This window comes from Leucoraja erinacea, unplaced genomic scaffold (assembly GCF_028641065.1).
Source record: "Leucoraja erinacea ecotype New England unplaced genomic scaffold, Leri_hhj_1 Leri_292S, whole genome shotgun sequence".
Taxonomy (NCBI): domain Eukaryota; kingdom Metazoa; phylum Chordata; class Chondrichthyes; order Rajiformes; family Rajidae; genus Leucoraja; species Leucoraja erinaceus.
In genome coordinates this window covers 1-27822 of record NW_026576193.1, presented here as the reverse complement: position 1 = coordinate 27822, position 27822 = coordinate 1, and the positions used below count along the sequence as shown (strand labels likewise).

The following is a 27822-nucleotide window of genomic DNA, read 5'->3' as shown; positions in this document are numbered from 1 at the left end:
CACAGTTATTGATTATTCGGTTTTACCTTTAACTATTAATTTATCTGTGACTCTGCTCTGGGGCAAGAGTTTGGAATCAATAGAAGCCTGTAACAACCTTATTATCAAGCAGTCTTCTATTCATAAAGTGTAATTGGCAATATAACAGCTGTGTTTCAGCTGTGCAATTGTGCCTTTGCATTATCAGAACCTACAACGTGCAAGTAGTAATCTCTCAACGGCCATATACGTCATTGTTAATGGACCTATGCTATTACCAGCTGAAGCCACCAAAGTCACAATGGTGGACGAACAATATTCAGCATTGCTCCAGTAGTTTTTGTCAATAAATCATCAGTTGTATTTCAGATTGATGCTAGTGCTCTGAGATGGAAAATTAAGAATGCCTTCTCTAGTTACGGAGGCGGATGGGGTTTGTATGAATCACCAATTCTTCAGTTATTGGTATCAACTACCTATAGACACTAGGTGCATACTATGGGTTAAAGGGTTGTGCGGATCTGCATGATCTGCATGCTCAGTTCCAGGTTGATACACTGTGGTGGTAGCTTATGTTGGTCACATGGGTGCAATCAAGTCAAAGTATCCTGTCATAATTTACCTAACCTTATTTGGCGCTGGTGTATCATCACGTAAAATCAATGACAACACAGAATGGATGTTCGATCACTGTGTATTTTATGACATTATGGCTCGATGGAACACCGAATATCGATATGTTTGCATCCAGGCTCATTCACCAGTTTGTAAAGTCATGTGGCAACAGAGTGGCGAGAGATACATTCTCGTTACACGGGGGAGGAATTTTCTTTTGTGTCTTTGCTCCATTTGGCCTCATCAGTGAGGGTCTTGCAATAGTTCAGCAAGATCCTGCTTCAGGGTTTTCGTACTGTCTGACTGGCCTATGTGCCCATAGTTCCCGCAAATGTTGGGAATTATAGTAGAACCTTATATGGGGTTTCTAAACATAAAACTTTGCTGGTTCAGCCTGGGACTCGGGGAACCAGCCTCTGTGTGATTAATCAATTCATTGCCTTACAGAATCTGAGAAGACAGCTCCTGCGGCTCGGGGTGTCAGACCAATCAATGTTTGTGCTCACTGCAGAGTGCAGGGATAGCACCAAAAATAGCAGTACATTTCCTCTTCAGGAGATGGGTACCGTTTCTGTTTAAATGCTATGTTACATATTAATACGGCATGGACACTGATGTCTTAGATTTCATTTTCAAATGGGTCCTTGACAATAAATTAAGTTATAGTCCCATTAACTGGGCCCAACGTGCTTCTCATCATATTGCTGCAGCGAGCGGGACCCGCTCTGTCGGGTCTCACCCTCTGATAACCAGTTTAAGGATATCTTTAACACACGTTCTTCCAGACCAAGTACACGGAAGTATGGGACATTGATATTGTGTTACACTTCTCCACTAGGGGGCTCCAGCTATATCCCTAGCTTAGGCTCGGCCCTCATAAGGTAGTTATTCCCTTGCCGCTGTGCTCAGCGCAACGGGTCCAGTCGTTATATAAATTGCGACTGGGCAGGATGGGTACACCTGCTCTATACGATAATTCATGTTTACGATTTAGTTAGCAGGGCAGCCCAGGGGTATCTGGTCTCAAACTAATTATCATGGTAAACCCCATGCAACTTCGGTTATGAGTGGTCACACATTTACAACATTACGTCAAGGTCATCTAGAGCCTTAGAGGCTCTGATAATAGCTATGTTTGTTAGGTACAAAAACCTCATAAGAAGATATCAGTTCAGACCATCTCCAGGTGGTTAAAACGGGGGTTTGGCTTATACAGGAGTAGATACTGTTTTTTAATCTCACTCCAACCAGGGCTGCTACAACATCAGCAGCAAGGGTTATGTATGGTCCTCTGGACCACATCCTGCCGACTGCAGGATGGTCTATCGAATGAGTTCCAACATTTTCTTTTAACCCGTTTGCCAGACCAGGGGTATTTGCCAACTCTATTTTAGATTCTATTTATAGTTTCCCCTCGGTTGAGAGGGGTTACTACTATTATTATTTGTTCATTTATCAGCATCAGCATGTTTTTAGATCTGTGTCATGTCTGTATGCATCATGAATGTTTCCCTTATGTGTGGTCAACTGATGCAGCTGTGCTTGTGTGGACTCGGTTTTTCACGGCATGAAATCAGAGCTTCAAAATCTTTACGTGGTCACTCACGTGACTCCGAAGTAAGATAGTAAGATTAAACGAGAACATACCAGTTTGAAGTTTGATCTTTATTTTATGAGGAGTTATGATGAGCGATTACGTGCCCTCCACTCCCGACCCTCGTAACATAAAGATCTTTTCTGGAAGTTCTAGTCAGCTCTAATCTTACTATTTTAGTTCAACAACTGTTATCTGTGATTTCACACCGCTGCTTTGAAGATTGACGCGCATTCGGGTTGATGGCCTTCTCCACGTAATTGCTCATCGTAACTCCTCATAAAATAAAGATCAAACTTCAAACTGGTCAGTTCTCGTTTAATCTTACTATTTCAACATGCAGGTAGACTGGGAAAATCAGGTTGGTACTGGACCCCAAGAAAGGGAGTTTGTGGAGTGCCTCTGTGATGGATTCTTAGAGCAGCTTGTATTGGAGCCTACCAGGGAGAAGGCAATTCTGGATTTAGTGTTCTGTAATGAACCGGATTTGATAAAGGAACTTGTAAATTTGACATCTACACAACACGCAACTTAAGATCATCTTTAATCCACATACAGACTTAACAGCATGTTAGTAGTCACTGCCTCCTGTCTGCTACCAAACTGGGTAGCATAGGAAGTAGGTGTTAATATAAAAGATACAGTTAGGCGGGGTTAGTGATGCTAACCTATATATGATTGGTTGCATGCATAAACCAATCTACATCCTTCCCCCTTAAAGAGTAAGTATAGTGAGCATCCATGCCATTAAAGTTAAACAAATTCTCCATATCTATCAGGCGGTCTACTGATGCGGCCCGAACGCGTACGGACAAATCCTCCCCTCCTTCACCGGAAAGATTAGAGAGAGTGGGTGAACCCGGAATCGAGAAAGCCGCGGGTGAGACGTGGTGGCTGAAAGAGGAAGTGTGCAGGAGGGGTAATCCCGCTGTTAGTCACGGCCGTGCCTTGTGGAGGAGTATGGAACATGCGAGGAGTGTGGGGCATGCGGGGATCAGTAGAATGTTCGGCAGTGAACGGCTGGAACTAAAGCGGTGGAGCATAGGGTCCGGCTGGTGGCGGACGGGGTTCTCGCACAGCAAGCAAATGTTGACGACTTCTGCGGTAGACTCTTCCCTCATAGTCCACAAGGTAAAAATCTGAATTGGCCAGGCGCGATCTTTCCATCTGTTGTTTAGCGCTTCTGACAGCCCGTTCGGCAAGTCCGTTACTCTGTGGGTACTCAGGGCTGCTCGTGACATGGTGGAAATTCCATCGGTTAGCAGAGAGCTTGAACTCGTGGCTGGTAAACTGTCTTCCGTTGTCGGTCTGCAAACGGACGGGTGAGCCGAATGTGGAGAAGTGTTTCTTTAATTTATGGATGACCATCTCAGATGTGATGGAGGTCAGGAGGTCGAGTTCAAACCAGTTTGAAAACGAGTCGACGAGGTCGAGGTAGTGCTTACCATTCGAAGATGTCTGCCGCCACCGACGTCCAGGCCAGGGCTAGTGGAGGTTGTTGCAGTTGGGGCTGCCTCTGCTGGTGTGGTGCAAGACTGTTGTAGGTGGGGCAAGAGGATATATGGTCCCGTATGTATTTGGCCATCTCAGGCCAGTAGGACAGGTTCTGTGCATGGATCAGTGTAGCATCGACTCCCGGGTGACCGCTGTGCGCCTCATTGTAGTATTTATCATGCAATGATGAGGGGATCATGACTTTGTGGCCCTTGACTATAACATCATCCTGTATGACCAGTTCATCTCTTTAAGGGGGAAGTTTCTGAGAATGCCATCAACTCTGCCAGTGAGGTTTTCCAGAGAAGCATGGAACAGTTGTTTGCAGGCCTAAAGTGCGCTATCATTGTTGACGATATCCTGGTGTATGGCAAAGATGCGACAGAGCACGACCAAAACCTAAGGCGTGTCATGGAGCGGGCACGTCAGATCAACCTCAAGCTCAACCCTAACAAGTGCAAGTTCAGGGTTTCAGAGGTCACCTATGTCGGGCACGTATTCACTCCCGACCGCCTCAGGCCCGATCCACAGAAAGCTGCTGCCATCACTGAGATGCCGGCCCCCACCGACGTGCTCGGCCTGCAGCGTTTCCTGGGTATGGTGAACTATCTTGGAAAATTCATACCAAACCTCAGCGAATTAAGCTCGCCCCTGCGACAACTCTCATTGCTTGGTCCTGATTCCAGCAATCTCAACAAGCATTTGACGCTTTAAAATCTAAGCTGACCAGTGCACCAACTGTAATATTCTTCACTTTGAAACGTCCAGTGACAATCACCTGTGGATGCAGTGTACCTGGACTTTCAGAAAGCATTTGATAAGGTAAGGTCCCACATAGGAGATTAGTGGGCAACATTAGGGCATAAGTTATTGGTGGTAAAATGATGACATGGAAAGAAAATTGGTTGGCAGACAGGAAACAAAGAGTAGGGTTAACTGGTCCCTTTCAGAATGGCAGGCAACGACTAGTGGGAGGCAGTGACTAGTGGGAGTAACATTAACAAATTTGCAGATGACACAAAGCTGAGTGGCAGTGTGAACTGTGAAGAGGATGCTATGAGAATGCAGGGTGACTTGGACAGGTTGAGTGTGTGGGTAGATGCAGTTTAATGAGGATAAATGTGAGGTTATCCACTTTGGTAGCAAAAACAGGAAGGCAGATTACTATGTAAATGGTGTCAAGTTGGGAAAAGGGGATGTACAACAGGATCTGGGGGTCCTTGTTCATCAGTCAATGAAAGTACACAAAAATGCTGGAGAAACTCAGCGGGTGCAGCAGCATCTATGGAGCGAAGGAAATAGGCAACGTTTCGGGCTGAAACCCTTCTTCAGACTGATGGGGGGTGGGGGGCAGGGAGAAGAAAGGAAAAAGGAGGAGGAGGAGCCCGAAGGCTGAGGGATGGGAGGAGCGAGCCAGAGGGCTGAGGAGGGGGAGGAGACAGCAAGGACTAACAAAATTGGGAGAATTCAATGTTCATGCCCCCAGGATGCAGACTCCCCAAGCGGAATATGAGGTGCTGTTCCTCCAATTTCCGGTGTTGCTCGCTCTGGCCATGGAGGAGACACAGGACAGAGAGGTCGGATTCGGAGTGGGAGGGGGAGTTGAAGTGCTGAGCCACCGGGAGATCGTTGGTTATTGCGGACCGAGAGGAGGTGTTTCGGCGAAACGATCGCTCAGCCTCCGCTTGGTCTCACCGATATAGATCTGCTGACATCTAGAGCAGCGGATGCAATAGCTGAGGTTGGAGGAGATGCAAGTGAACCTCTGTCGCACCTGGAACGACTGCTTGGGTCCTTGAATAGAGTCGAGGGGGAAGGTAAAGGGACAAGTGTTGCATCTCTTGCGGTTGCAATGGAAAGCGCCCGGGGAGGGGGTGGTACGGGAGGGAAGGGAAGAATTGACAAGAGTTACGGAGGGCGCGGTCTTTGCGGAAGGCAGACATGGGGGGAGATGGGAAGATGTGGCGAGTGGTGGGGTCACGCTGGAGGTGGCGAAACTGACGGAGGATTACTTGTTGTATGTGATGGCTGGTGGGGTGAAAGGTGAGGACTAGGGGAACTCTGCCCTTGTTGTGAGTGGGGGGATGGGGAGAGAGAGCAGTGTTGCGGGGTATGGAAGAGACACTGGTGCGAGCTTCATCTATGGTGGAGGAGGGGAACCCCCGTTCCCTGAAGAATGAGGACATTTCAGATGCCCTGGTGTGGAACGCCTCATCCTGGGAGCAGATGCGGCGTAGATGGAGGAATTGGGAGTAGGGGATGGAGTCCTTACAGGAAGCAGTGTGGGAAGAAGAGTAGTCCAGATAGCCATGGGAGTCAGTAGGTTTATAGTGGATGTCGGTCAGAAGTCTATCACCTGCAATTGAGATAGTGAGGTCAAGGAATGGTAGGGAAGTGTCGGAAATGGACCAGGTGTATTGGAGTGCCGGATGGAAGTTAGTGGTGAAGTGGATGAAGTCAGTCAGTTGTGTGTGGGTGCAGGAGGTGGCACCAAAGCAGTCGTCGATGTAGCGGAGGTAGAGGTTGGGGATGGGGCCCTGGTACGTATTGAACAAGGATTGTTCGAAGTAACCGACAAAGAGGCAGTCCTGGCTGGGGCCCATGCGGGTGCCCATAGCTACGCCTTGTGTTTGGAGGAAATGGGAGGAGTCAAACGTAAAGTTGTTGAGGGTGAGGACCAACTCCGCTAGGCGGAGGAGAGTGTCAGTGGCCGGGTATAGGTTGCTTCTCTGGTTGAGGAAGAACCGGAGGGCTTTGAGACCATCCTGGTGGGGAATGGAGGTGTAGAGTGACTGGACGTCCATGGTGAAGATGAGGGGGTGAGGGCCTAGAGAATGGAATGCGTGGATATGACGGAGAGTGTCTGAGGTGTCTTGAACACAGGTGGGGAGGGATTTAACCAAGGGGGATAGGATGGAGTCAAGGTATGTGGAAATGAGTTCGGTGGGACACGAACAAGCAGAGACAATGGGTCTACCGGGACAGTCAGGTTTGTGGATTTTGGGGAGAAGGTAAAACGGGCCGTGCGGGGCTGGGGAACAATGAGGTTGGAGGCTCGGTCGGGCGTGGGAGTTGATGAAGTCGGGGATGGTGCTAGAGATAGTGGCCTGGTGCTCGTCAGTGGGGTCATGGTCCAGAGGTAAGTAGGAGGTGGTGTCCGACAGTTGGCGCGTGGCCTCAGCTTTGTAGAGATCGGCGCGCCAGACTACCAAGGCACCTCCCTTGTTGGCGGGTTTGATAACCCAATCTGGGTTGTTGCGGAGTGAGTCGATGGCAGTACGTTCAGGGGGGGAGAGATTGGAGTGAGACAGGGGAGTGGAGAAGTTGAAGTGGTTGATGTCGCGACGGCAGTTTTGGATGAAGAGTTCTAAAGCCGGAGGGCCTCGAGGGGGGTTCCACGAGGAGGGGGTGCGTTGGAGACGTGAAAAGGGGTCATCAATGGGGGGGCGAGGACTCCTTCCCGTGGAAGAACGCTGTGAGACGGAGGCGACGGTAGAAGAGACCCAAGTCGTGGTGGGCGCGGAATTCATTGAGGTGGGGACGGAGGGGGACAAAGGTAAGACCTCTGCTGAGGACAGACCGTTCGGTGTTGGAGAGGGGGAGGTCGGGGGGGATGGTGAACACCCGGCAGGGATGGGGGTTGGGGTCGGTGGAAGGCAGGTGGGTGGACTGGGGATGAGGCGATGTGTGGTGAGTGGGTGGTGGGTGGTGGGTGGTCAGGGGGTGGGGGGGGGGTGTGAGTGTTTGTAGTGTGGGTGGGGTCACATACTTAAAGGGGGATGGGGAAGACCCAGTGGAACTGCCACTGAGGTTAACCAGGCTGGGCAGACTGGCACTAGGACCCAGTGCAGTCAAACCCAGAAGAGTGGGAGTTAGCAGAGTGGAGGCTGCAGGCCCAGTGCAGAGTCCAGGCTCCAGGCAAGGCGACTGCTGTGGGCTGCTGGAGGGAGGTGCAGTGGTGAGGGTCGGCGGACCCGATGGTGGGAGTCCATGGGCAGTTGAGTCGGGGTCCGCGGGCGATGCGTGGGAGGTCCCGGTGTGCGGATGGTCGTTGGGGCGGCGCGGCTAGCCCGGTAAGGCAATGAGATGGGTAGGGTGCGGTGCGGCAGCCATGTTTGGGGAGCCCCGGTCCGGCGGCGATGCCCAGTAGGTTGGGTCCGGTGGCGATGTTGGATAGGCCGGGTGCGACGGCAATATTAGGCGGGCCCAGTGCGACAGCAATGTTCAGTGGGCCCGGTCCGGCAGCGATGCTGGATGGACCCAGTGCGACGGCGATGTTAAGACGGCCGGTTGCGGCTGTGATGTTCGGCGGGCTCAGTGCGACAGCGATGTCGGATGGGCCCGGTGCGGCGATGAGGTTAGGCGGTCCCGGGGGGCGGCGGCGGTCAGAGGAATCAGCGAGGGGGAGAAAGTCCGAGTTACCGTTGAAGCGGCGAGGCTGGGCGTCATCGGTAGGCAGGTGAAGGTGGGCGCAGCATCGACGTGGAGGTCGGTAAAGGCGGTGTTCAGGTGAGTACTGGAGGCGCTCCTCGTGGCCAAGATGGCGTCGCGAAAGTAAGCATGCAGGTACAACAGGCAGTGAAGACAGCGAATGGCATGTTGGCCTTTATAACAAGAGGAGTTGAGTATAGGAGCAAAGAGGTCCTTCTGCAGTTGTGTAGGGCCCTAGTGAGACCACACCTGGAGTATTGTGTGCAGTTTTGGTCCCATAATTTGTGGAAGGACATTCTTGCTATTGAGGGAAGTAGGTTTACAAGGTTAATTCCTGGGATGGCGGGACTGTCATATGCTGAGAGAATGGAGCGGCTGGGCTTGTATACTCTGGAGTTTACAAGGATGAGAGGGTATCTTATTGAAACATATAAGATTATTTAGGGTTTGGACACGCTAGAGGCAGGAAACATGTTCCCCATGTTGGGGGAGTCCAGAACCAGGGGCCACAGTTTCAGAAAACGAGGAAACACTTTTTCTCACAGAGAGTTGTGAGTCTGTGGATTCTCTGCCTCAGAGTACGGTGTAGGCCGGTTCTCTAGATACTTTCAAGAGGGAGCTAGATAGGGCTCTTAAAGATAGCGGAGTCAGGGAATATGGGGAGAAGGCAGGAACTGGGTACTGATTGGGGATGATCAGCCAAGATCACATTAAATGGCGGTGCTATTTAAGGGTCGAAGGGCCGAATGGCCTACTCCTGCACCTATCGTCTATTGTCTGTTGTCTATTGATTTTCCAATATTCCTCTATGTAGCTGAAACCAGCTGCTATGGCCTTGCCTCTTCCCATTCGTGCCAAGTTCAAAGCACAAGCTCCCCAGTGAGGCAAAATAGTAAATTATAAAATACAAAAATATGAGTGTCACCACCCACCTTCGCAGCCTCTGCCGTCTGTGAAGTTACTTAGTTTATCCGGATGGAAATATCCTGCCTCACAGGTACAGTAGTAGCTTCCCACTGTGTTGTGACAATTAGTGTTGGCGTCACACGGTGTTTGTGCAGAAGGTCCATCACATTCATCCTCATCTGGATGGAGGGGGAGAAAAAAGATCCATGCTTTAATAAAAACCAAGAAGGAATGAGTGGTCTGTTGCCCATGCCAGCCCTCACACTCCATAGCTGATCATTCCTGGTCCTATCATGACCTGTCCCTCCATCTCCACCATCCCTTGATTCAATCACCATTCACAATGACAGCCTGGTGTGTCCTCAACTGTGGCTCCACAATGACGAACAGGAAGACTCACAACCTTCTGAGCAAAGGGACATTTCCTCAGCCCAGGCCTAAAGGGACAAAGCCGCTGCCTCTCTGCTCCTCTGTTACTCCCACAACTACAGCAGCAAACTTAGATTATTTCTGCTTTTTGTGAAGTGCGTTATGTCATTACAAGGAGTCTTGCCTACCCCTGCTTCTCACAATACTCCTCACTCCTCCCCCCACCTACCCCACCTGGCAACACCACACATCCCTCCCAGTGGACCCCCTCCCCCCTCGGTTGTTCCCATCCCCCACTACTCTTCACATATTGATTCACTCTTCACCTTGCTTTCCTCTCAAATCTCTAGAATCCGCAGCCTTTTCTTGTTTCCACATCACCCTGTCTCTATCTCTATTCTTCCCTTCCCCACCTCACTCCATCTACTAATTAACCCTTCCTCATCTGTATCCACCTAACACTTTTCACACTTGCCCCAAGCCCTCCCCCACTCTTTGCAGTGGCCATCTCCCTTCTATTATTTCTGCCCTCATGAAGGTCAGAACCTGTCCATTTTCCACCAGAGACACTGCGTGACCCACTGACAACTCTCCTTTTTTGTGCCAGATTCCAAACCTGTCCTATACATGTGCAGGGTCTTTCTAACAACATCCAATTCACCAACTCACCTTGGATTCCTGACTAGTCTACCATGAGGGACCTTGTCAAAGACCTTCCAAAGCCCATTTAGACAACATTGCCCTACCCCCATCAATCCTCTTTGTGACATCATGTAAAAACTCAGATTCATTTCCCACATCAAAAGCCACGCTGGCTGAAGAACATGGAAATCTTGGAACAAACCTGCCATAATATCCTTTCTGACTGGTTTGTTTGATGCAACTGATGTCAATCACAAGTCATGGCACAGTTGGGTAAAAGCAATGCTATGAACGGTAGAGTCAACGGGCTATCAAATGTAATAAAATATGTCAGAAAAGTTCATGCTGATCATGAAGGTGGACGGAGGGAAACATATTAATTTCACACGGGTAGACGGCTCAAATATCAGAAAGATTGTGTGGAAAAACCGAGTCATCTAAGCTTTTGAATTGGAATCATCTTGTAGGTAAAAGGTGGGGGACTGTAATTGATATACGGCAGCAATGTAAGGAGAGGTGGGAGGCTCCAAGTTAAAATTGAACTCCAGGAGTTAAAATTAGTATGTCGTAAAGGTAATGCTACGTTTGTTATGGGAGATTTCAACATGCAGGTAGACTGGGAAAATCTGAACGCCAAGAAATGGAGTTTGTGGAGTGCCTCTGTGATGGAATCTTAGAGTAGCTTGTATTGGAGCCTATCAGGAAGAAGGCAATTCTGGATTTAGTATTATGTAATGAACCAGATTTGAAAAAGGAACTTGAGGTTAAGGAGCCATTAGGAGGTAGTGGCCATAATATGGTCGTTGAATCTACAATTGGAGAGGGAGAAGAGTGGATAAACCGTTCAATTTAACAGTTGAATAAAGGGGGCTATGGAGCCATGAGGGAGAAGCTGGCCAAATTGACTAGAAATGGTATTGGGTAGACCGATGGTACTGAAGGCTGATAAATCCCCAGTCCCTGATGTTCTGCATCCCAGGGTACTTAAGGAAGTGACTCTAGAAATCGTGGATGCATTGGTGATAAATTTCTTATACCATCAGGATCAGTTCCTGTGGATAAGAGGGTAGATAATGTTATCCCACTTTGTAAGAAAGGCGGGAGAGGGAAACCAGGGAATTATAGACCAGTTAGCCAGAGATCGGTGGTGGGAAAGATGCTGGAGACAATTATAAAAGATGAAACAAACAGAGTTGATGTGGACAAGCTTTTCCCTTTGAGAATAGGGAAGATTCAAACAAGAGGACATGACTTCAGAATTAAGGGACAGAAGTTTAGGGGTAATATGAGGGGGAACTTCTTTACGCAGAGAGTGGTGGCGGTGTGGAATGAGCTCCCAGTGGAAGTGGTGGAGGCAGGTTCATTGGTATCATTTAAAAATAAATTGGATAGGCATATGGATGAGAAGGGAATGGAGGGTTATGGTACGAGTGCAGGCAGGTGGGACTAAGGAGAAAAAAATTTGTTCGGCATGGACTTGTAGGGCCGAGATGGCCTGTTTCCGTGCTGTAATTGTTATATGGATGAAATAGCGGCACATTTCGATAGTAGTAACAGGATCGGTCCGAGTCAGCACGGATTTACGAAGGGGAAATCATGCTTGACTAATCTTCTAGAATTTTTGAGGATGTGCAAGGGAGAGCCAGTGGATAGTGTACCTGGACTTTCAGAAAGCATTTGATAAGGTCCCACATAGGAGATTAGTGCAGTTCGCGTACCGCCACAACAGACGGTGGATGTGATCTCGCTGGCCCTCCAGTCCGCACTGGACCGCTTGGACAACAAAAACTCATATGTCAGGCTGTTATTCATTGATTACAGCTCGGCATTAAATACAATCATCCCCTCCAAACTGGTTACCAAACTCGCAGAACTGGGTCTCTGCGCATCCCTCTGCAACTGGACCCTCGACTTCCTCATCCACAGACCACAGTCTGTTCGTAGTGGTGGAAATGTGTCAGCCTCGATACCAATCAGCACGGGAGCACCTCAAGACTGCGTGCTCAGCCCCCTGCTGTACTCACTCTATACCCATGACTGCGTAGCGAACCACAGTGCGAACTCCATCATCAAGTTTGCTGACGACACCACTACTGTGGGGCGTATCACTGATGGGGATGAGTCAGAATATAGAAGAGAGATCGAGTAACTGTCCATATGGTGCCAGTGCAATAACCTGGCCATCAACACCAACAAAACTAAGGAACTGATTGTGGACTTTGGAAGGATTGAAGGGGGACCCACAGCCCCATTTATGGTTGAAAGTGTCAAGAATTTCAAATTCCTGGGGGTGCACATCTCTGAAGATCATTCCTGGTCCGAGAACACTAACGCAATTATCAAGAAAGCTCATCAGCGCCTCTAGTTCCTGAGAAGATTACGGAGAGTCGGATTGTCAAGGAAGACTCTCTCTAACTTCTACAGGTGCAGAGTCGAGAGCATACTGACCGGTTGCATCGTGACTTGTTTCGGCAATTTGAGCGCCCTGGAGAGGAAAAGACTACAAAAAGTAGTAAACACTGCCCAGTCCATCATCGGCTCTGACCTTCCTTCCATCAAGGGGATTTATCGCAGTCGCTGCCTCAAAAAGGCTGGCAGTATCATCAAAGACTCACACCATCCTGGCCACACACTCATCGTCCTGCTACCTTCAGGTAGAAGGTACAGGAGCCTAAAGTCTGCAACAACCAGGTCCAGGAATAGCTACTTCCCCACAGCCATCAGGCTATTTTACTTCGGAGTCACGTGAGGGACTACGTGAAGAACCCACCCAGCGCGCAGGCGCGGCATTACGTCAGCAGTGCAACAGCGGCAGCAGCTGGAGCCAGGCTCTCCAGCGGCAGCATAAAGTCAAGACCTCAGGTAAGTGCCTTTTTTGTGTTACAGAGTCGCTCAACGGTGGAAATTATGGCCACCAGAAAGCGACCAGCCAGAAGGACTGCCTGCCCTACTCCACCCGAGGAGGGGTCCATAGCTGGGCGGCAGCCACTCGTAGCGGAGGAGCCATTTCAACGCTCCCGCTTACCCGACACCGAGCCGCCCCCTGTGCTGCCGATATCAACGCCCCGCACAGGGAGGAAGGCTACTCACAAAACCGACCGGCCGGTGTCCTCCGATTCGTCGGAGGAACGGGATCGCTCTCCACCGCCGAAACGGGGAGACGCCCGCATCAGCTGCATGAGGCAGCTGTTGGAACAAATGATCGATGAGGAGATGCAGGCTAGGCATCTCCCAGGAGGACGGGCTTTGGCCTCCTCCTCACCACACCCTTCTGTACCCTTTATGTTCGAGGGCAGTAAGGGAGGCCAGGACTGGGCTGGCCTATCCCAAGGGCAGGCGGACGACAACATCAGTATGCCGGGTGTGCTAGAAGAAGAGCTACTGGGTGTAGTGGGTCGGTACGCTGCGCCCCCAACGACCGGGATGGTACTACCACCTCGACTGGCGGCCAGCATCAATAGGCTTTCCAACAAGCCGCTGCTGGAGAAGGTCGTCCAGCAGGCCCTTGAAACCTATACAGCGCCAGAGAATTGCGAGGCGCTGCGGGTGAAAACAGTCAACGGGCAAATATGGAACCAGCTGGGGCAGCAGATAAGGACTCACGAAGTAAAAATGCAGCGGGTCCTGAAGCTCCACTCTGCAGCCGTCACCGCCTTTGCTCGGTCCGTCGGGAACGAAGAGCTTTCCATACCCCAGCAGGATGCACTGGCGTTGATGTGCAACACCACGTACGAGCTTAACAGCCTACGGAGGGATAACATCAGGCCTGCCCTCAATCCAAAATACGCAGGCCTCTGCAAAGCCCCAGCGCCCGAACGGGAGGCGCTGCTATTTGGTGCAGACCTGGCCAAAAAACTAAAAGAGTTGGAAGAGGCGGCAAAACCTGTAGGCCTCATGAGGGCAGCGCCAGGACCGAGCAGGGTGAAGACACCCAGTTGGCAGCACGCCTCAGCATCCACCAGCAGGTACCGAGCTGGTGAAAGCCTGGTGACCGCCTCCCACTACCCCCAGAGCTCTTTTTTAGAGCGGGGCCCAGGGCGGAGCCGTGGGAAGATGCGCCGCCCCACCGCAGCACCAACACGGACAACCTTGGGCCAAACCTACCGAAAACGGCCCCGCAAATAAACATGGAGGTAGGTGGGTCTGGTTCCTGCCAACATGCACAGACAAAGGGTGTTGTATTAACAGGAGGACGTTTGAGGTTCTTCAAGCATGTTTGGTGCTCCCTTACTAACAATAAGTTTATACTCAACAGTATCAGTGGATACAAAATTGAATTCAAACCAGGCATAGAACCGCCAGTTCAGCACATGCCCCAAAGGGTATTCCTTCCCTCAGCAGTTGAGAAGGTAGAAGGACAAGCTGAACTAGATCGGCTCGTGGCTAAAGGCATCATAGAAATGACCACACACGAGCCGCAAGAATTTGTATCAAATATTTTTCTCAAATCCAAAAAAGATGGTGGATGTCGCATTATTATTGATCTGACGTCACTTAATCAGTCTGTTGAGTATCAACATTTCAAAATGGAGACATTTGTCACTGCCAGACAACTGATCTCCAAGGGATACTACATGGCAAGCATAGATATCAAGGATGCTTACTATTTGGTACCCATTCATAGAGATTATTACAAATATCTGAAATTTATCTGGATGGGCCAGCTATGGCAGTACAAAGCTTTGCCCAATGGTTTAACGACAGCTCCCAGATTATTTACAAAAATTCTCAAAGTGGCCATGAAAAAATTGAGAGAACTAAAACATTTAGTGGTGGCCTATCTGGATGATGTTCTCATATTAGGGAGAACAAGGGAACTAGCTGTCGCAGGAGTTTTAGCCACTAAACAACTCCTTGAAACTTTGGGATTCATCCTTCACCCAGATAAATCAATATTGGAGCCTACTACTAACATGGATTACCTAGGCTTCACTATTGACACTGTCCATATGACTGTCACTCTGCCCAGAGACAAAAAAGTTTCACTCATCGAAGCTTGTAACCATTTAATTGCTACACCGCAACCAAGGATACGGCACGTAGCCAGAGTTATTGGCTCTATAGTAGCAGCATTCCCGGCTGCCCAACATGGGCCCTTGCATTATCAAAACTTGCAAAGAGCAAGGACTCATGCATTACGTCTTAATAGGGGGCATTATGACCGCAAAATGGAGTTACCCACTGAAGCCAAATCAGAACTTCAGTGGTGGGTTGATAATATTTGGCACAGTCACAGTCCTATCGCCGTAACCAATCCTAACATAACCATTACAACGGATGCCAGTGCTTTAGGCTGGGGAGCTACTAACTCCATAGACAGCACAGGTGGCAGATGGACTAACTCAGAGGCATCGCTACTACAATCACTGGGCATTAACTTCTTGGAAATGCTCGCCGCCTTTTATGGGCTAAAAGCATATACATCTGATATGCGGCATGTGCATGTTAGGATTATGATCGACAACACTACGGCGGTATCTTATATCCAGCACATGGGTGGCATAAAATCAGTATCATGCGACAAATTAACTGCTATAATCTGGCAATGGTGTGTCGAGAGACATATTTGGCTATCAGCTGCCTATTTACCAGGCAAGCTAAATTTAGTGGCGGACACCAGGTCACGAAAATTCAATGACAACATCGAATGGATGTTGGACCCAAAACTATTTGCTAAAATTGTCAAGCAATATGGAACGCCAGATATAGATTTGTTTGCGTCTAGACTAAATCACCAACTACCCATGTATGTGGCTTGGGAACCAGACCCAGAGGCAGCAGCGGTAGATGCCTTCACGCTGGATTGGGGAAATTTCTTTTTCTATGCTTTCCCTCCCTTCTGCCTCATCAGTCGGGTACTCCAGAAAATTCAGGCAGACTCAGCCTCCGGCATTCTGGTCGTGCCCGACTGGCCTACCCAACCATGGTTCCCAATGTTCCACGACATGGTGGTAGAGACACCTATGGTCCTTCACAACCACCTCCAATTATTGACTCACCCGGTAACTGGCATTAGTCATCCATGCCACCAAAAATTGAACCTCCTGGTTTCCAGATTCTGAACAGACCTTACCGGGGATTGGGGTTATCAGAGAGAACAATCACCACCATGTCGGCATCCCTGCGAATTTCCACCAAAAAACAGTACCTGACCTACATCAGGAAATGGGAACAGTACTGTCTGGAAGCAGGGACATCCTACAAGACGGCTTCGATCTCGGATGTGCTGGAGTTCCTGGCCCACCTGCACCATGACCTAAAGATGAGCTACAGTGCCATCAATACAGCTCGGAGCGCCCTGTCCGCATACCTTATGCCCATAGGACAGCATAGTGTGGGATCCCACCCTCTGGTTATCAAACTCCTTAAAGAGATCTATAACACCAAACCCCCTACACCTAGATACACCCATATGTGGGATGTAAGTGTAGTTTTGTCACACCTTCGAGGTTGGCCTCCGGTGGGATCCCTGAGCCTGGAACAGTCCACTTATAAGACCCTCATGCTCATGGCGCTTGTCTCAGCTCAGAGGGTTCAGTCGCTGCATCAGTTAAATCTGAACCACATGGTGACCACCCCAGATACCATTACGTTTACCATGCCGGGGTTGGTCAAACAGAGCAGACCAGGTACATCCAACTCCCCGTTGATCTTCCGGGCATACCCTCCAGAACCTAGGCTGTGTGTGGTGACCCACCTTTATAATTATATAGACACAACCCAACTCTTAGAGGGGGAGAGAAAGCCTTATGGGTCAGCCATAAAAAGCCTTTTGGACGGGTTACCAGCCAGACAATATCCAGATGGTTGAAACAGGTCCTTAATATGGCAGGGATTAACACAGATGTTTTTAAATCCCATTCAACTAGGGCAGCGTCCACGTCAGCGGCGGATAGGATGCAGGTTCCCCTAGACCACATCCTCAGTGCAGCGGGATGGTCAAGGGAATCGACATTCCAAAAATTCTACCGCAAACCGCTGATGCAGAAGGACGTCTTTGCGGAGAAAATTTTAGAAACCGCAAATTTATAATTTAAAGCCCAGGGGAGCTATTTTTTGTTGTTCTTAATAAACATTTGTTTTTTAAAACTAACAAACTCGTTGGTCTTTAGCTACCACTTCCTCCCTCGATGATCTTTCGGCAGTGAGTGATAAAACTGTTACACGGTTTGAAATCACAGACCTTTGAAGTCTTCACGTAGTCACTCACGTGACTCCGAAGTAAAATAGTAAGATTAAACGAGTACTTACCAGTACGAAGTTTGATCTGTATTTTATGAGGAGTTACGATGAGGGATTACGTGCCCTCCGCTCCCACCCTCATGGTATAGATCAAACTCGGACTGATGTCTCATTAGTCTTTACTATCTTTACTTCAATTTGTGTCTATCTGTGATTCCACACCGCTGCTTGGAAGTATGCCGCGCCTGCGCGCTGGGTGGGTTCTTCACGTAATCCCTCATCGTAACTCCTCATAAAATACAGATCAAACTTCGTACTGGTAAGTACTCGTTTAATCTTACTATTAAACCTGGCTCGGACAAAACTCCGATTATTAATAACCACTTTCTGTTATTTGCACTTTACTAGTTTATTTATTCATGTGCGTATATATTTATATCATGGTATATGGACACATTTATCTGTTTTGTAGTAAATGCCTACTATTTTTCTGTGTGCTTAAGCAAAGCAAGAATTTCATTGTCCTATACAGGGACACATGACAATAAACTCACTTGAACTTGAACTTGATTAGTGGGCAAAATTAGGGCATAAGGTATTGGGGGTAGAATGCTGACATGGATAAAAAATTGGTTGGCAGACAGGAATCAAAGAGTAGGGTTAACGGGTCCCTTTCAGAATGGTAGGCAGTGACCAGTGGAGGCAGTGACTAGTGGGAGTAATCTTAGCAAATTTGCAGATGACAGAAAGCTGGGTGGCAGTGTGAACTGTGACAAAGATGTTTTGAGAATGCAGGGTGACTTGGACAGGTTGAGTGTGTGGGCAGATGCATGGCAGATGCAGTTTAATGTGGATAAATGTTAGGTTATCCACTTTGGTAGCAAAAACAGGAAGGCAGATTACTATGTAAATGGTGTCAAGTTGGGAAAAGGGGAAGTACAACAGGATCTGGGGGTCCTTGTTCATCATTCAATGAAAGTAAGCATGCAGCTACAGCAGGCAGTGAAGAAAGCAAAATGCATGTTGGCCTTTATAACAAGAGGAGTTGAGTATAGAAGCAAAGAGGTCCTTCTGCAGTTGTATAGGGTCCTTGTGAGACCACACCTGGAGTATTGTGTGCAGTTTTGGTCCCCTAATTTGAGGAAGGACATTCTTGCTATTGAGGGAGTTCAGCATAGGTTAACAAGGTTAATTCCCGGGATGGCGGGACTGTCATATGCTCAGAGAATGGAGCGGCTGGACTTGTATACTCTGGAGTATAGAAGGATGAGATGGGATCTTATTGAAACATTTAAGATTATTAAGGGTTTGGAGACCCTAGAGGCAGGAAACATGGCCCCAAGGTTGGGGGAGTCCAGAACCAGGGGTCACAGATTCAGAATAAGAGGTAAACCATTTAGAACGGAGACAAGGAAACACTTTTTCACACAGAGAGTTGTGAGTCTGTGGATTCTCTGCCTCAGAGGGCGGTGGAGGCCGGTTCTCTAGATACTTTCAAGAGAGGGCTAGATAGGGCTCTTAAAGATAGCGGAGTCAGGGGATATGGGAAGAAGGCAGGCACGGGGTACTGATTGGGGATGATCAGCCATGATCACATTAAATGGCGGTGCTTGCTCGAAGGGCCGAATGGCTTACTCCTGCACCTATTGTCTATTGTCTGTTGATTTTCCAATACTCCTCCATGTACCTGAAACCAGCTGCTATGCCTCTTCCCATTCATGCCAAGTTCAAAGCACAAGCTCCCCAGTGAGGCAAAACAGTAAAGTATTAAATACAAAAATGTGAGTGTCACCACCCACCTTCGCAGCCTCTGCCGTCTGTGAAGTTACGTTGTTTGCTCGGGTGGAAATATCCTGCCTTACAGGCACAGTAGTAGCTTCCCTCTGTGTTGTGACAATCAGCGTTGGCATCACACGGTGTTTGGGTAAAAGTTCCATTACATTCATCCTCATCTGGATGGAGGATGAGAAAAAAGATCCATGCTTTAATAAAAACCAAGAAGGGATGAGTGGTCTGTTGCCCATGCCAGCCCTCACACTCCACAGCTGATCATTCCTGGTCCTATCGTGACCTGTCCCTCCATCTCCACCATCCCTTGATTCAATCAACATTCACAATGACAACCTGATGTGTCCTCAATAACTGTGGCTCCACAGTGAGGAACAGGAAGACTCACAACCTTCTCAGCAAAGGGACCTTTCTTCAGCCCAGGCCTAAACGGACAAAGCCGCTGCCTCTCTGCTCCTCTGTTACTCCCACATCTACAGCAGCAAACCTAGATTATTTCTGCTTTATGTGAAGTGTGTTATGTCATTACAAGGAGTCTTGCCTACCCCTGCTTCTCACAATACCCCTCACTCCTCCCCCCACCTACCTCACCTGCCCATCACCACACATCCCTCCCAGTGGACCTCCTTCGCCCTCCGTTGTTCCCATCCCCCACTACTCTTCCCATATTGATTCACTCCCCTTGCTTTCCTCTCAAAATTCAGAATCCGCAGCCTTTTCTTGTTTCCACATCACCTCCCTGTTCCTGCCTCAATCTCCATCCTTCCCTTCCCCACCTCACTCCATCTGCTAATTAACCCTTCCTCATCTGTATCCACCTATCACTTTCCACACTTGCCCCAAGCCCTCCCCCATTCTTTGCAGTGGCTATCTCCCTTGTATTCTTTCTGCCCACATGAAGGTCAGAACCTGTCCATTTTCCACCAGAAATGTTAGTCGGGAAGTGATGTTCAGTAAATTGAATGGATTAAAGGCCGAGAAATCCCCAGGGCCAGATAGGCTGCATCCCAGAGTGCTTAAGGATGTAGCCCCAGAAATAGTGGATGCATTAGTGATAATTTTTCAAAACTCTTTAAATTCTGGAGTAGTTCCTGAGGATTGGAGGGTAGCTAGTGTAACCCCACTTTTTAAAAAGGGAGGGAGAGAGAAATCGGGGAATTACAGACCAGTTAGTCTAACATCGGTAGTGGGGAAAATGCTAGAGTCAATTATTAAAGATGGTATAGCAGCACATTTAGAAAGTGGTGAAATCATTGGACAAAGTCAGCATGGATTTATGAAAGGTAAATCATGTTTGACGAATCTTATATAATTTTTGGAGGATGTAACTAATAGAGTGGATAAGGGAGAACCAGTGGATGTGTTATATCTGGACATTCAGAAGACTTTCAACAAGGTTCCACATAAGAGATTAGTATGCAAACTTAAAGCATACGGTATTGGGGGTTCAGTATTGATGTGGATAGAGAACTGGCTGGCAGACAGGAAGCAAAGAGTAGGAGTAAACGGGTCCTTTTCAGAATGGCAGGCAGTGACTAGTGGGGTACCGCAGGGCTCAGTGCTGGGACCCCAGCTATTTACAATATATATTAATGATTTGGACGCGGGAATTGAATGCAACATCTCCTAATTTGCGGATGACACTAAGCTGGGGGGCAGTGTTAGCTGTGAGGACGATGCTGTGAGGAGGAGGATGGATGGATGGGCGGCGCGACCAATGTCGCAGCGGCCTCTGCAGTTCGTCTGTCTTTTTTTATTTTTTTGTCCCGTTGACGGTATAGTTTGTTGTGGGTTTTTAAATGTGTACTAGACCAAGGGCAGACCCGTTGGATCTGCTCCCCGAACGCAGCCGTTCCCTACCCGTAGCCCCCACGGGAGACGTGGTCCTCCAACTCAAGCGGCTCAGGAATGAGCAGTGCGGCTGGTTTTAAATGGCGTCTTTGAGGCGAGATGCGGGCGCCAGCAGCCGTTATGGTCGCTGGCCAGCAGGAGGCGACAACATTCACCAGGGGCTGGGTCTGGAGCTGTTTCTGTGAGTGAGAAGCCAGTGTTATTTGAAATATTGGGAGGGGGAGAAGGATTTGATTAACAAACGTGTACTTAAACACGACAAAATGTAATGAGGAGTGGATACTTAGAAAGAAAAGTGAAATCTCTACCGAAATGGAAAAGATCTCGGCGATTGTGCGTCTGGATTCGGCGTGGCAAGGAATCAAAGGAAGAAATGCAGCCGGCAGCCGTACATGTAAATGGATCCATTCCAATTTGACATCTGCGTGCATCGGCCATTCCGATTGGTCATCTGCGAGTATTGGGCATTGTGACATCACACGATGGAATGAATCAAAAGGCAGAAAGGCAGCCGGATGGCAGGCGGCAGCCACAGAGTTTTATATAATAATAGAAGATAGATGTGTGGGAGGCGGGGGTGGGTGGGGGAAACTTTTAAATCTCTTCCCTGTACGGGGACCCGACCTTTTCCCTGTCGGGTCTCCGTTGCCGTTGGGGCCTAGCGCCGCGGAGCGGCCTCCAACCGGAACGACAGCTCAAGTCACGGAGTCGGCGGAGCTGCGGACCTACCATCGTGGAGCAGGCCGGCTTCGGAACGTGGAGAGCTGTGGTGGCGCGCTGCTGCGACCCGACTCCGGTGGAAGGTGACACCAGGAGCTTGCGGGTCCCCGGTGGGAGACTACTCACGGAGCACCAGCAACTGTAACTTCTCCCGCCCGAATTGCTGGGTAGAAAGTGGCCTGGAGCGGGGCCTTACATCGCCCTGCGCAGCTTAAACAGCCGCGGGACTTGCTAACGCCCGCTGGGGGCTCCAACATCAAGACGCGGAGCAGGGCCTTACATCGCCCGACGCGGATTTAAATGGCAGCGGAATTGCTGGCGCCCGCCGGGGACTTTGTCTTTGACTTCGGGAGAAGAATGGAGAGCAGGGAAGAGACAAGACTTTGCCTTCCATCACAGTGAGGAGGAGATTCACTGTGATGGATCTTTGTGTAAATTGTGTTGGTGTGTGTCTTGGTTATTTTCTTATATGACTGCAGAAACCAAATTTTGTTTGAACCTCACGTGAGGTTCAAATGACAAATAAATGGTATTGTATTGTTGTATTGGTATTGGTATTGCTTGGAGGCTGCAAGGTGACTTGGATAGGTTGGGTGAGTGGGCAAATGCAAGGCAGATGCAGTATAATGTGGATAAATGTGAGGTTATCCACTTTGGTGGCACAGGAAAGTAGACTATTATCTGAATGGTGGCCAATTACGAAAAGGGGAGATGCAACGAGACCTGGGTGTCATGGTACACCAGTCATTGAAAGTAGGCATGCAGGCGCACCAGGCAGTGAAGAAAACGAATGGTATGTTAGCATTCACAGCAAAAGGATTTGGGTATAGGAGCAGGAAGGTTCTACTGCAGTTGTACAGGGCCTTGGTGAGACCACACCCGGAGTATTGTGTACAGTTTTGGTCTTCTAATATGAGGAAATACATTCTTGCCATGGAGGGAGTACAGAGAAGGTTCACCAGACTGATTTCTGGCATGTAAGGACTTTCATATGAAGAAAGACTGGATAGACTTGGCTTGTACTCGCTATAATTTAGAAGATTGAGGGGGGATCTTACAGAAACTTACAAAATTCATAAGGGGTTAGACAGGCTAGATGCAGGAAAATTGTTCCCGATGTTGGGGAAATCCAGAACAAGGGGTCACAGTTTAAGGATAAGGGGAAATTCTTTTAGGACCAAGATGAGAAAAACAATTTTCACACAGAGAGTGGTGAATCTGTGGAATTCTCTGCCACAGAAGGAAGTTGAGGCCAGTTCACTGGCTATATTTAAGAGGGAGTTAGATGTGGCCCTTGTGGGATATGGAGAGAAGGCAGGTACAGGATACTGAGTTGGGTGATCAGCCATGATCATATTGAATGGCGTTGCAGGCTCCAAGGGCCGAATAGCCTACTCCTGCACCTATTTTCTATGTTTACCTCTCCTTTTTGTGCCAGATTCAAAACCTGTCCTATCCATGTACAGGGTCTGTCTACCAACATCCAATTCATCAGCTCACCTTGGATTCCTGACTAGTCTACCATGTGGGACCTTGTCAAAGACCTTCCAAAGTCCATATAGACAACATTGCCCTACCCCCATCAATTGTCTTGGTGACTTCTTGAAAAAACTCAAGATTAATTTCCCACATTTCCCGCTGGCTGTAGAACATGGAATTTTGAAACAAACCTGCCATAATGTCCTTTCTGACTGGTTTGTTTGATGCAACTGATGTCAATCACAAGTCATGGCACAGTTGGGTAAAAGCAATGCTATGAACGGTAGTCAACGGAATTTCAAAGGCCATAAAAGATGTCAGAAAAGTTCATGCTGATCAAACAAAGTAAACAAGGGAAGCTTATTAATTTCACACTGGTATTCGGCTCAAATATTAGAAAGAATGAGATGAAAAACCGAGTCATCTAAGCTTTTGAATTGGAATCATCTTGTAGGTAAAAGGTGGGGGAATGTAATTGATATATGGCAGCACTGTAAGGAGAGGTGGGAGGCTCCAAGTTGAATCAGGTGTTAAAATTGGCATGTCGTAAAGGTAATGCTGTGGTTGTTATGGGAGATTTCAACATGCAGGTAGACTAGGAAAATCAGGTTGATACTGGACCCCAAGAAAGGGAGTTTGTGGAGTGCCTCTGTGATGGAATCTTAGAGCAGCTTGTATTGGAGCCTACCGGATTTGATAAAGGAACTTGAGGTTAAGGAGCCATTAGGAGGTAGTGACCATAATATGGTCAAGTTTAATCTACAATTGGAGAGAGAGAAGGGTAAATAGGTGTCTGTGTTACAGTTGAATAAAGGGGGCTATGGAGCCATGAGGGAGAAGCTGGCCAAATTGACCGGAAAAATACCCTAGCAGGGATGACTGTGGAATAACAATGGCAGGTATTTCTGGGAATAATACAGAAGGTACAGGATCAGTTAATTCCAAAGAGGAAGAAAGATTCCAAGTTGGGAGTAAAAAGGGATAGAAAATTGGTTTGGTAGACAGGAAACAAAGAGTAGGGTTAACGGGTCCCTTTCAAAATGGTAGGCAGCGACCAGTGGGAGGCAGTGACTAGTGGGAGTAACATTAGCAAATTTGCAGATGACAGAAAGCTGGGTGGCAGTGTGAACTGTGAGGAGGATGTTATGAGAATGCAGGGTGACTTAGACAGGTTGAGCGTGTGGGCAGATGCATGGCAGATGTGTTTAATGTGGATAAATGTTCTGTTATCCACTTTGGTAGCAAAAACAGGAAGGCAGATTACTATGTAAATGGTGTCAAGTTGGGAAAAGGGGAAGTATAACAGGATCTGGGTGTCCTTGTTCATCATTCAATGAAAGTAAGCATGCAGGTAAAGCAGGCAGTGAAGAAAGCGAATGACATGTTGGCCTTTATAACAAGAGGAGCTGAGTATAGGAGTACAGAAAGAGGTCCTTCTGCCGTTGTATAGGGCCCTAGTGAGACCACACTTGGAGTATTGGGTGCAGTTTTGGTCCCCTAATTTGCGGAAGGACATTCTTGCTATTGAGGGAGTTCAGCATAGGTTAACAAGGTTAATTCCTGGGATGGCGGGACTGTCATATGCTGAGACAATGGAGTGGCTGGGCTTGTATACTCTGGAGTTTAGAAGGATGAGAGTGTATCTTATTGAAACATATAAGATTATTAAGGGTTTGGACACGCTAGAGGCAGGTAACATGGCCCCAAGGTTGGGGGAGTCCAGAACCAGCGGCCAGTTTCAGAATAAGGGGTAAGTCATTTCGAACATAGACGAGAAACACTTTTTCTCAGAGAGCGTTGTGAGTCTGAGGATTCTCTGCCTCATAGGGTGGTGGAGGCCGGTTCTCTAGATACTTTCAAAGAGAGCTAGATAGGGCTCTTAAAGATAGCGGAGTCAGGGGATATGGGAAGAAGGCAGGCACGGGGTACTGATTGGGGATGATCAGCCATGATCACATTAAATGGCGGTGCTGGCTCGAAGGACCGAATGGCTTACTCCTGCACCTATTGTCTATTGTCTGTTGTCTATTGATTTTCCAATACTCCTCCATGTACCTGAAACCAGCTGCTATGGCCTTGCCTCTTCCCATTCATGCCAAGTTCAAAGCACAAGCTCCCCAGTGAGGCAAAACAGTAAAGTATTAAATACAAAAATGTGAGTGTCACCACCCACCTTCGCAGTGTCTGCTGTCTGTGAAGTTACGTTGTTTGCTCGGGTGGAAATATCCTGCCTTACAGGTACAGTAGTAGCTTCCCACTGTGTTGTGACAATCAGCGTTGGAGCCACACAGTGCTTTTGCAGAAGGTCCATCACATTCATCATCATCTGGATGGAGGAGGAGAAAAAAGATCCATGCTTTAATAAAAACCAAGAAGGGATGAGTGGTCTGTTGCCCATGCCAGCCCTCACACTCCACAGCTGATCATTCCTGGTCCTATCGTGACCTGTCCCTCCATCTCCATCATCCCTTGATTCAATCAACATTCACAGTAACAGCCTGATATGTCCTCAACAACTGTGGCTCCACAGTGAGGAACAGGAAGACTCACAACCTTCTGAACAAACGGGACCTTTCCTCAGCCCAGGCCTAAACGGACAAAGCCGCTGCCTCTCTGCTCCTCTGTTACTCCCACATCTACATCAGCAAACTTAGATTCTTTCTGCTTTTTGTGAAGTGTGTAATGTCATTACAAGGAGTCTTGCCTACCCCTGCTTCTTACAATAGCCCTCACTTCTCCCCCCCCCCACCTACTCCACCTGGCCATCACCCCCCACCCCCCCCCCCTCCGTTGTTCCCATCCCCCACTACTCTTCCCATATTGATTCACCCTTCACCTTGCTTTCCTATCAAATTCCTGAATCCGCAGCCTTTTCTTGTTTCCACATCACCTCCCGTTCCCTGTCTCTATCTCCACCCTTCCCTTCCCCACCTCACTCCATCTGCTAATGAACCATTCCTCATCTGTATCCACCTATCACTCCCACACTTGCCCCAAGCCCTCCCCCACTCTTTTCAGTGGCTATCTCCCTTGTATTCTTGCTGCCCACATGAAGGTCAGAACCTGTCCATTTTCCACCAGAGATGCTGCCTGACCCGCTGACAACTCTCCTTTGTTGTCGCAGATCCCAGCATCAGCGATCTCTCGTGCCTCCGAGACTACCTCATGTTTCACTCTCATTGAAATATTCATCACAAGAGAAATAGAAAGCTGGAAGAGAATTTGAGGCTGGACAAAGCCTGGCAAGTGATATATAGACACAAGTGGGGAGGGGGCTGATTGTCAGGTGATTGGACAAAGGCCAGGCATGAAAAGACAAACAATGTGAGATGAGGATAGAAAAGGTCGAATGATAAATCCATAAAAAGATATATAGATGGGAGGCGATGGAGGTGGAGAAATAGGTGAGAATCCGGCTTGGCCACAGGGAGGAGAGGGGGAGAAAAAGGGAGCGCGGGTTGTTTTTGGATTAGTTACCTCATGTTGGAGAACACAATGTTCCTGCCATTGGAAGGTAAGTCAAAGGTGTATATGAGATGGTATTCCTCCAGTTTGTGCATGGTCTCACTCTGGCAATGGAGGGGGCCCAGGACAGGTCAGTATGGAAATGGGAACGGGAGTTAAAATGGTTAGCAACCAGCAGACAGTGGCCGAGGCCAGAATCAAACTCGGGTTCCTGGCGCTGTGAGTCATAGCTCTATCAGTCGCGCCACTGTGTCACTAATAAGCTATATCACATGTGCTGATATACGATGAAAATCGTTGTGTCGTGGGTTATCTAGTCAATCATACCATACATAGGTACAATAGGTGGTGCAAAAAGAGAAAGAAAACAGAGTGCTGAATATAATATTACAGCTATAGAGAAAGTGCAGCCATGAAAAAGTGCAAGGGCTGCAACAAGGTGGAATTGGTTTTTAGGCATCTCCTTTAAACTTTCTCTCACCTTAAGGTTATGCCCTCCAGTATTTGATATTTTCATCTGCCATTTTTCCACAGATCCCAGTAGCTGATCTATATCCCACTGTATACTTTGACAGCCTTCCTTACAGTCTGTGACCCTTGCAATCTTGGTGTCATCTGCAAATTTACTAAATACCCAATAACCATATAACAATTACAGCACGGAAACAGGCCATCTCGGCCCTACAAGTCCGTGCCGAACAATTATTTTCCCCTATCTGCACTCAGACCATAACCCTCCATTCCCTTCCCATCCATATACCTATCCAATTTATTTTTAAATGATAAAATCGAACCTGACTCCACCACTTCCACTGGAAGCTCATTCCACACAGCTACCACTCTCTGAGTAAGGAAGTTCCCCCTCATGTTACCCCTAAACTTCTGTCCCTTAATTCTGAAGTCATGTCCTCTTGTTTGAATCTTCCCTACTCTCAATGGGAAAAGCTTGTCCATGTCAACTCTGTCTATCCCTCTCATCATTTTACGTTTGAAATCTTTTTATTTGAATTTCACATCAATTTGCATACATACAATGATAACAGACAGTGACACTCAAGGCATAATTGTGCAACAGTATGTGAGCGGCCCTCAAAGCCCTTACCCTTACCCACCTTCAACCAACCCGAATCAGGTCGGAACCAAACGGGGACAAACAACGCTCACATACGTACACCATATAACCATATAACAATTACAGCACGGAAACAGGCCATCTCGACCCTTCTAGTCCGTGCCGAACACATAATCTCCCCTAGTCCCATATACCTGCGCTCAGACCATAACCCTCTATTCCCTTCCCATCCATA

The 27822-nt window shown here is 48.2% G+C and overlaps 1 protein-coding gene across 1 annotated transcript in view; it reads right to left on the bottom strand.

The window, feature by feature from the left end:
* Positions 1 to 26610, bottom strand: part of LOC129693429 (adhesion G protein-coupled receptor E1-like) — a 93205-nt gene extending 66595 nt beyond the window's left edge. The window contains exons 1-4 of the mRNA XM_055630256.1: positions 26528 to 26610; positions 25224 to 25471; positions 19012 to 19164; positions 9046 to 9198 (exon numbers count right to left, since the gene is read on the bottom strand). Coding sequence (XP_055486231.1) covers positions 9046 to 9198; positions 19012 to 19164; positions 25224 to 25471; positions 26528 to 26610 — 637 coding nt within the window. The remainder of the gene's footprint in view (positions 1 to 9045; positions 9199 to 19011; positions 19165 to 25223; positions 25472 to 26527) is intronic.
* Positions 26611 to 27822: the final 1212 nt, after the last annotated feature.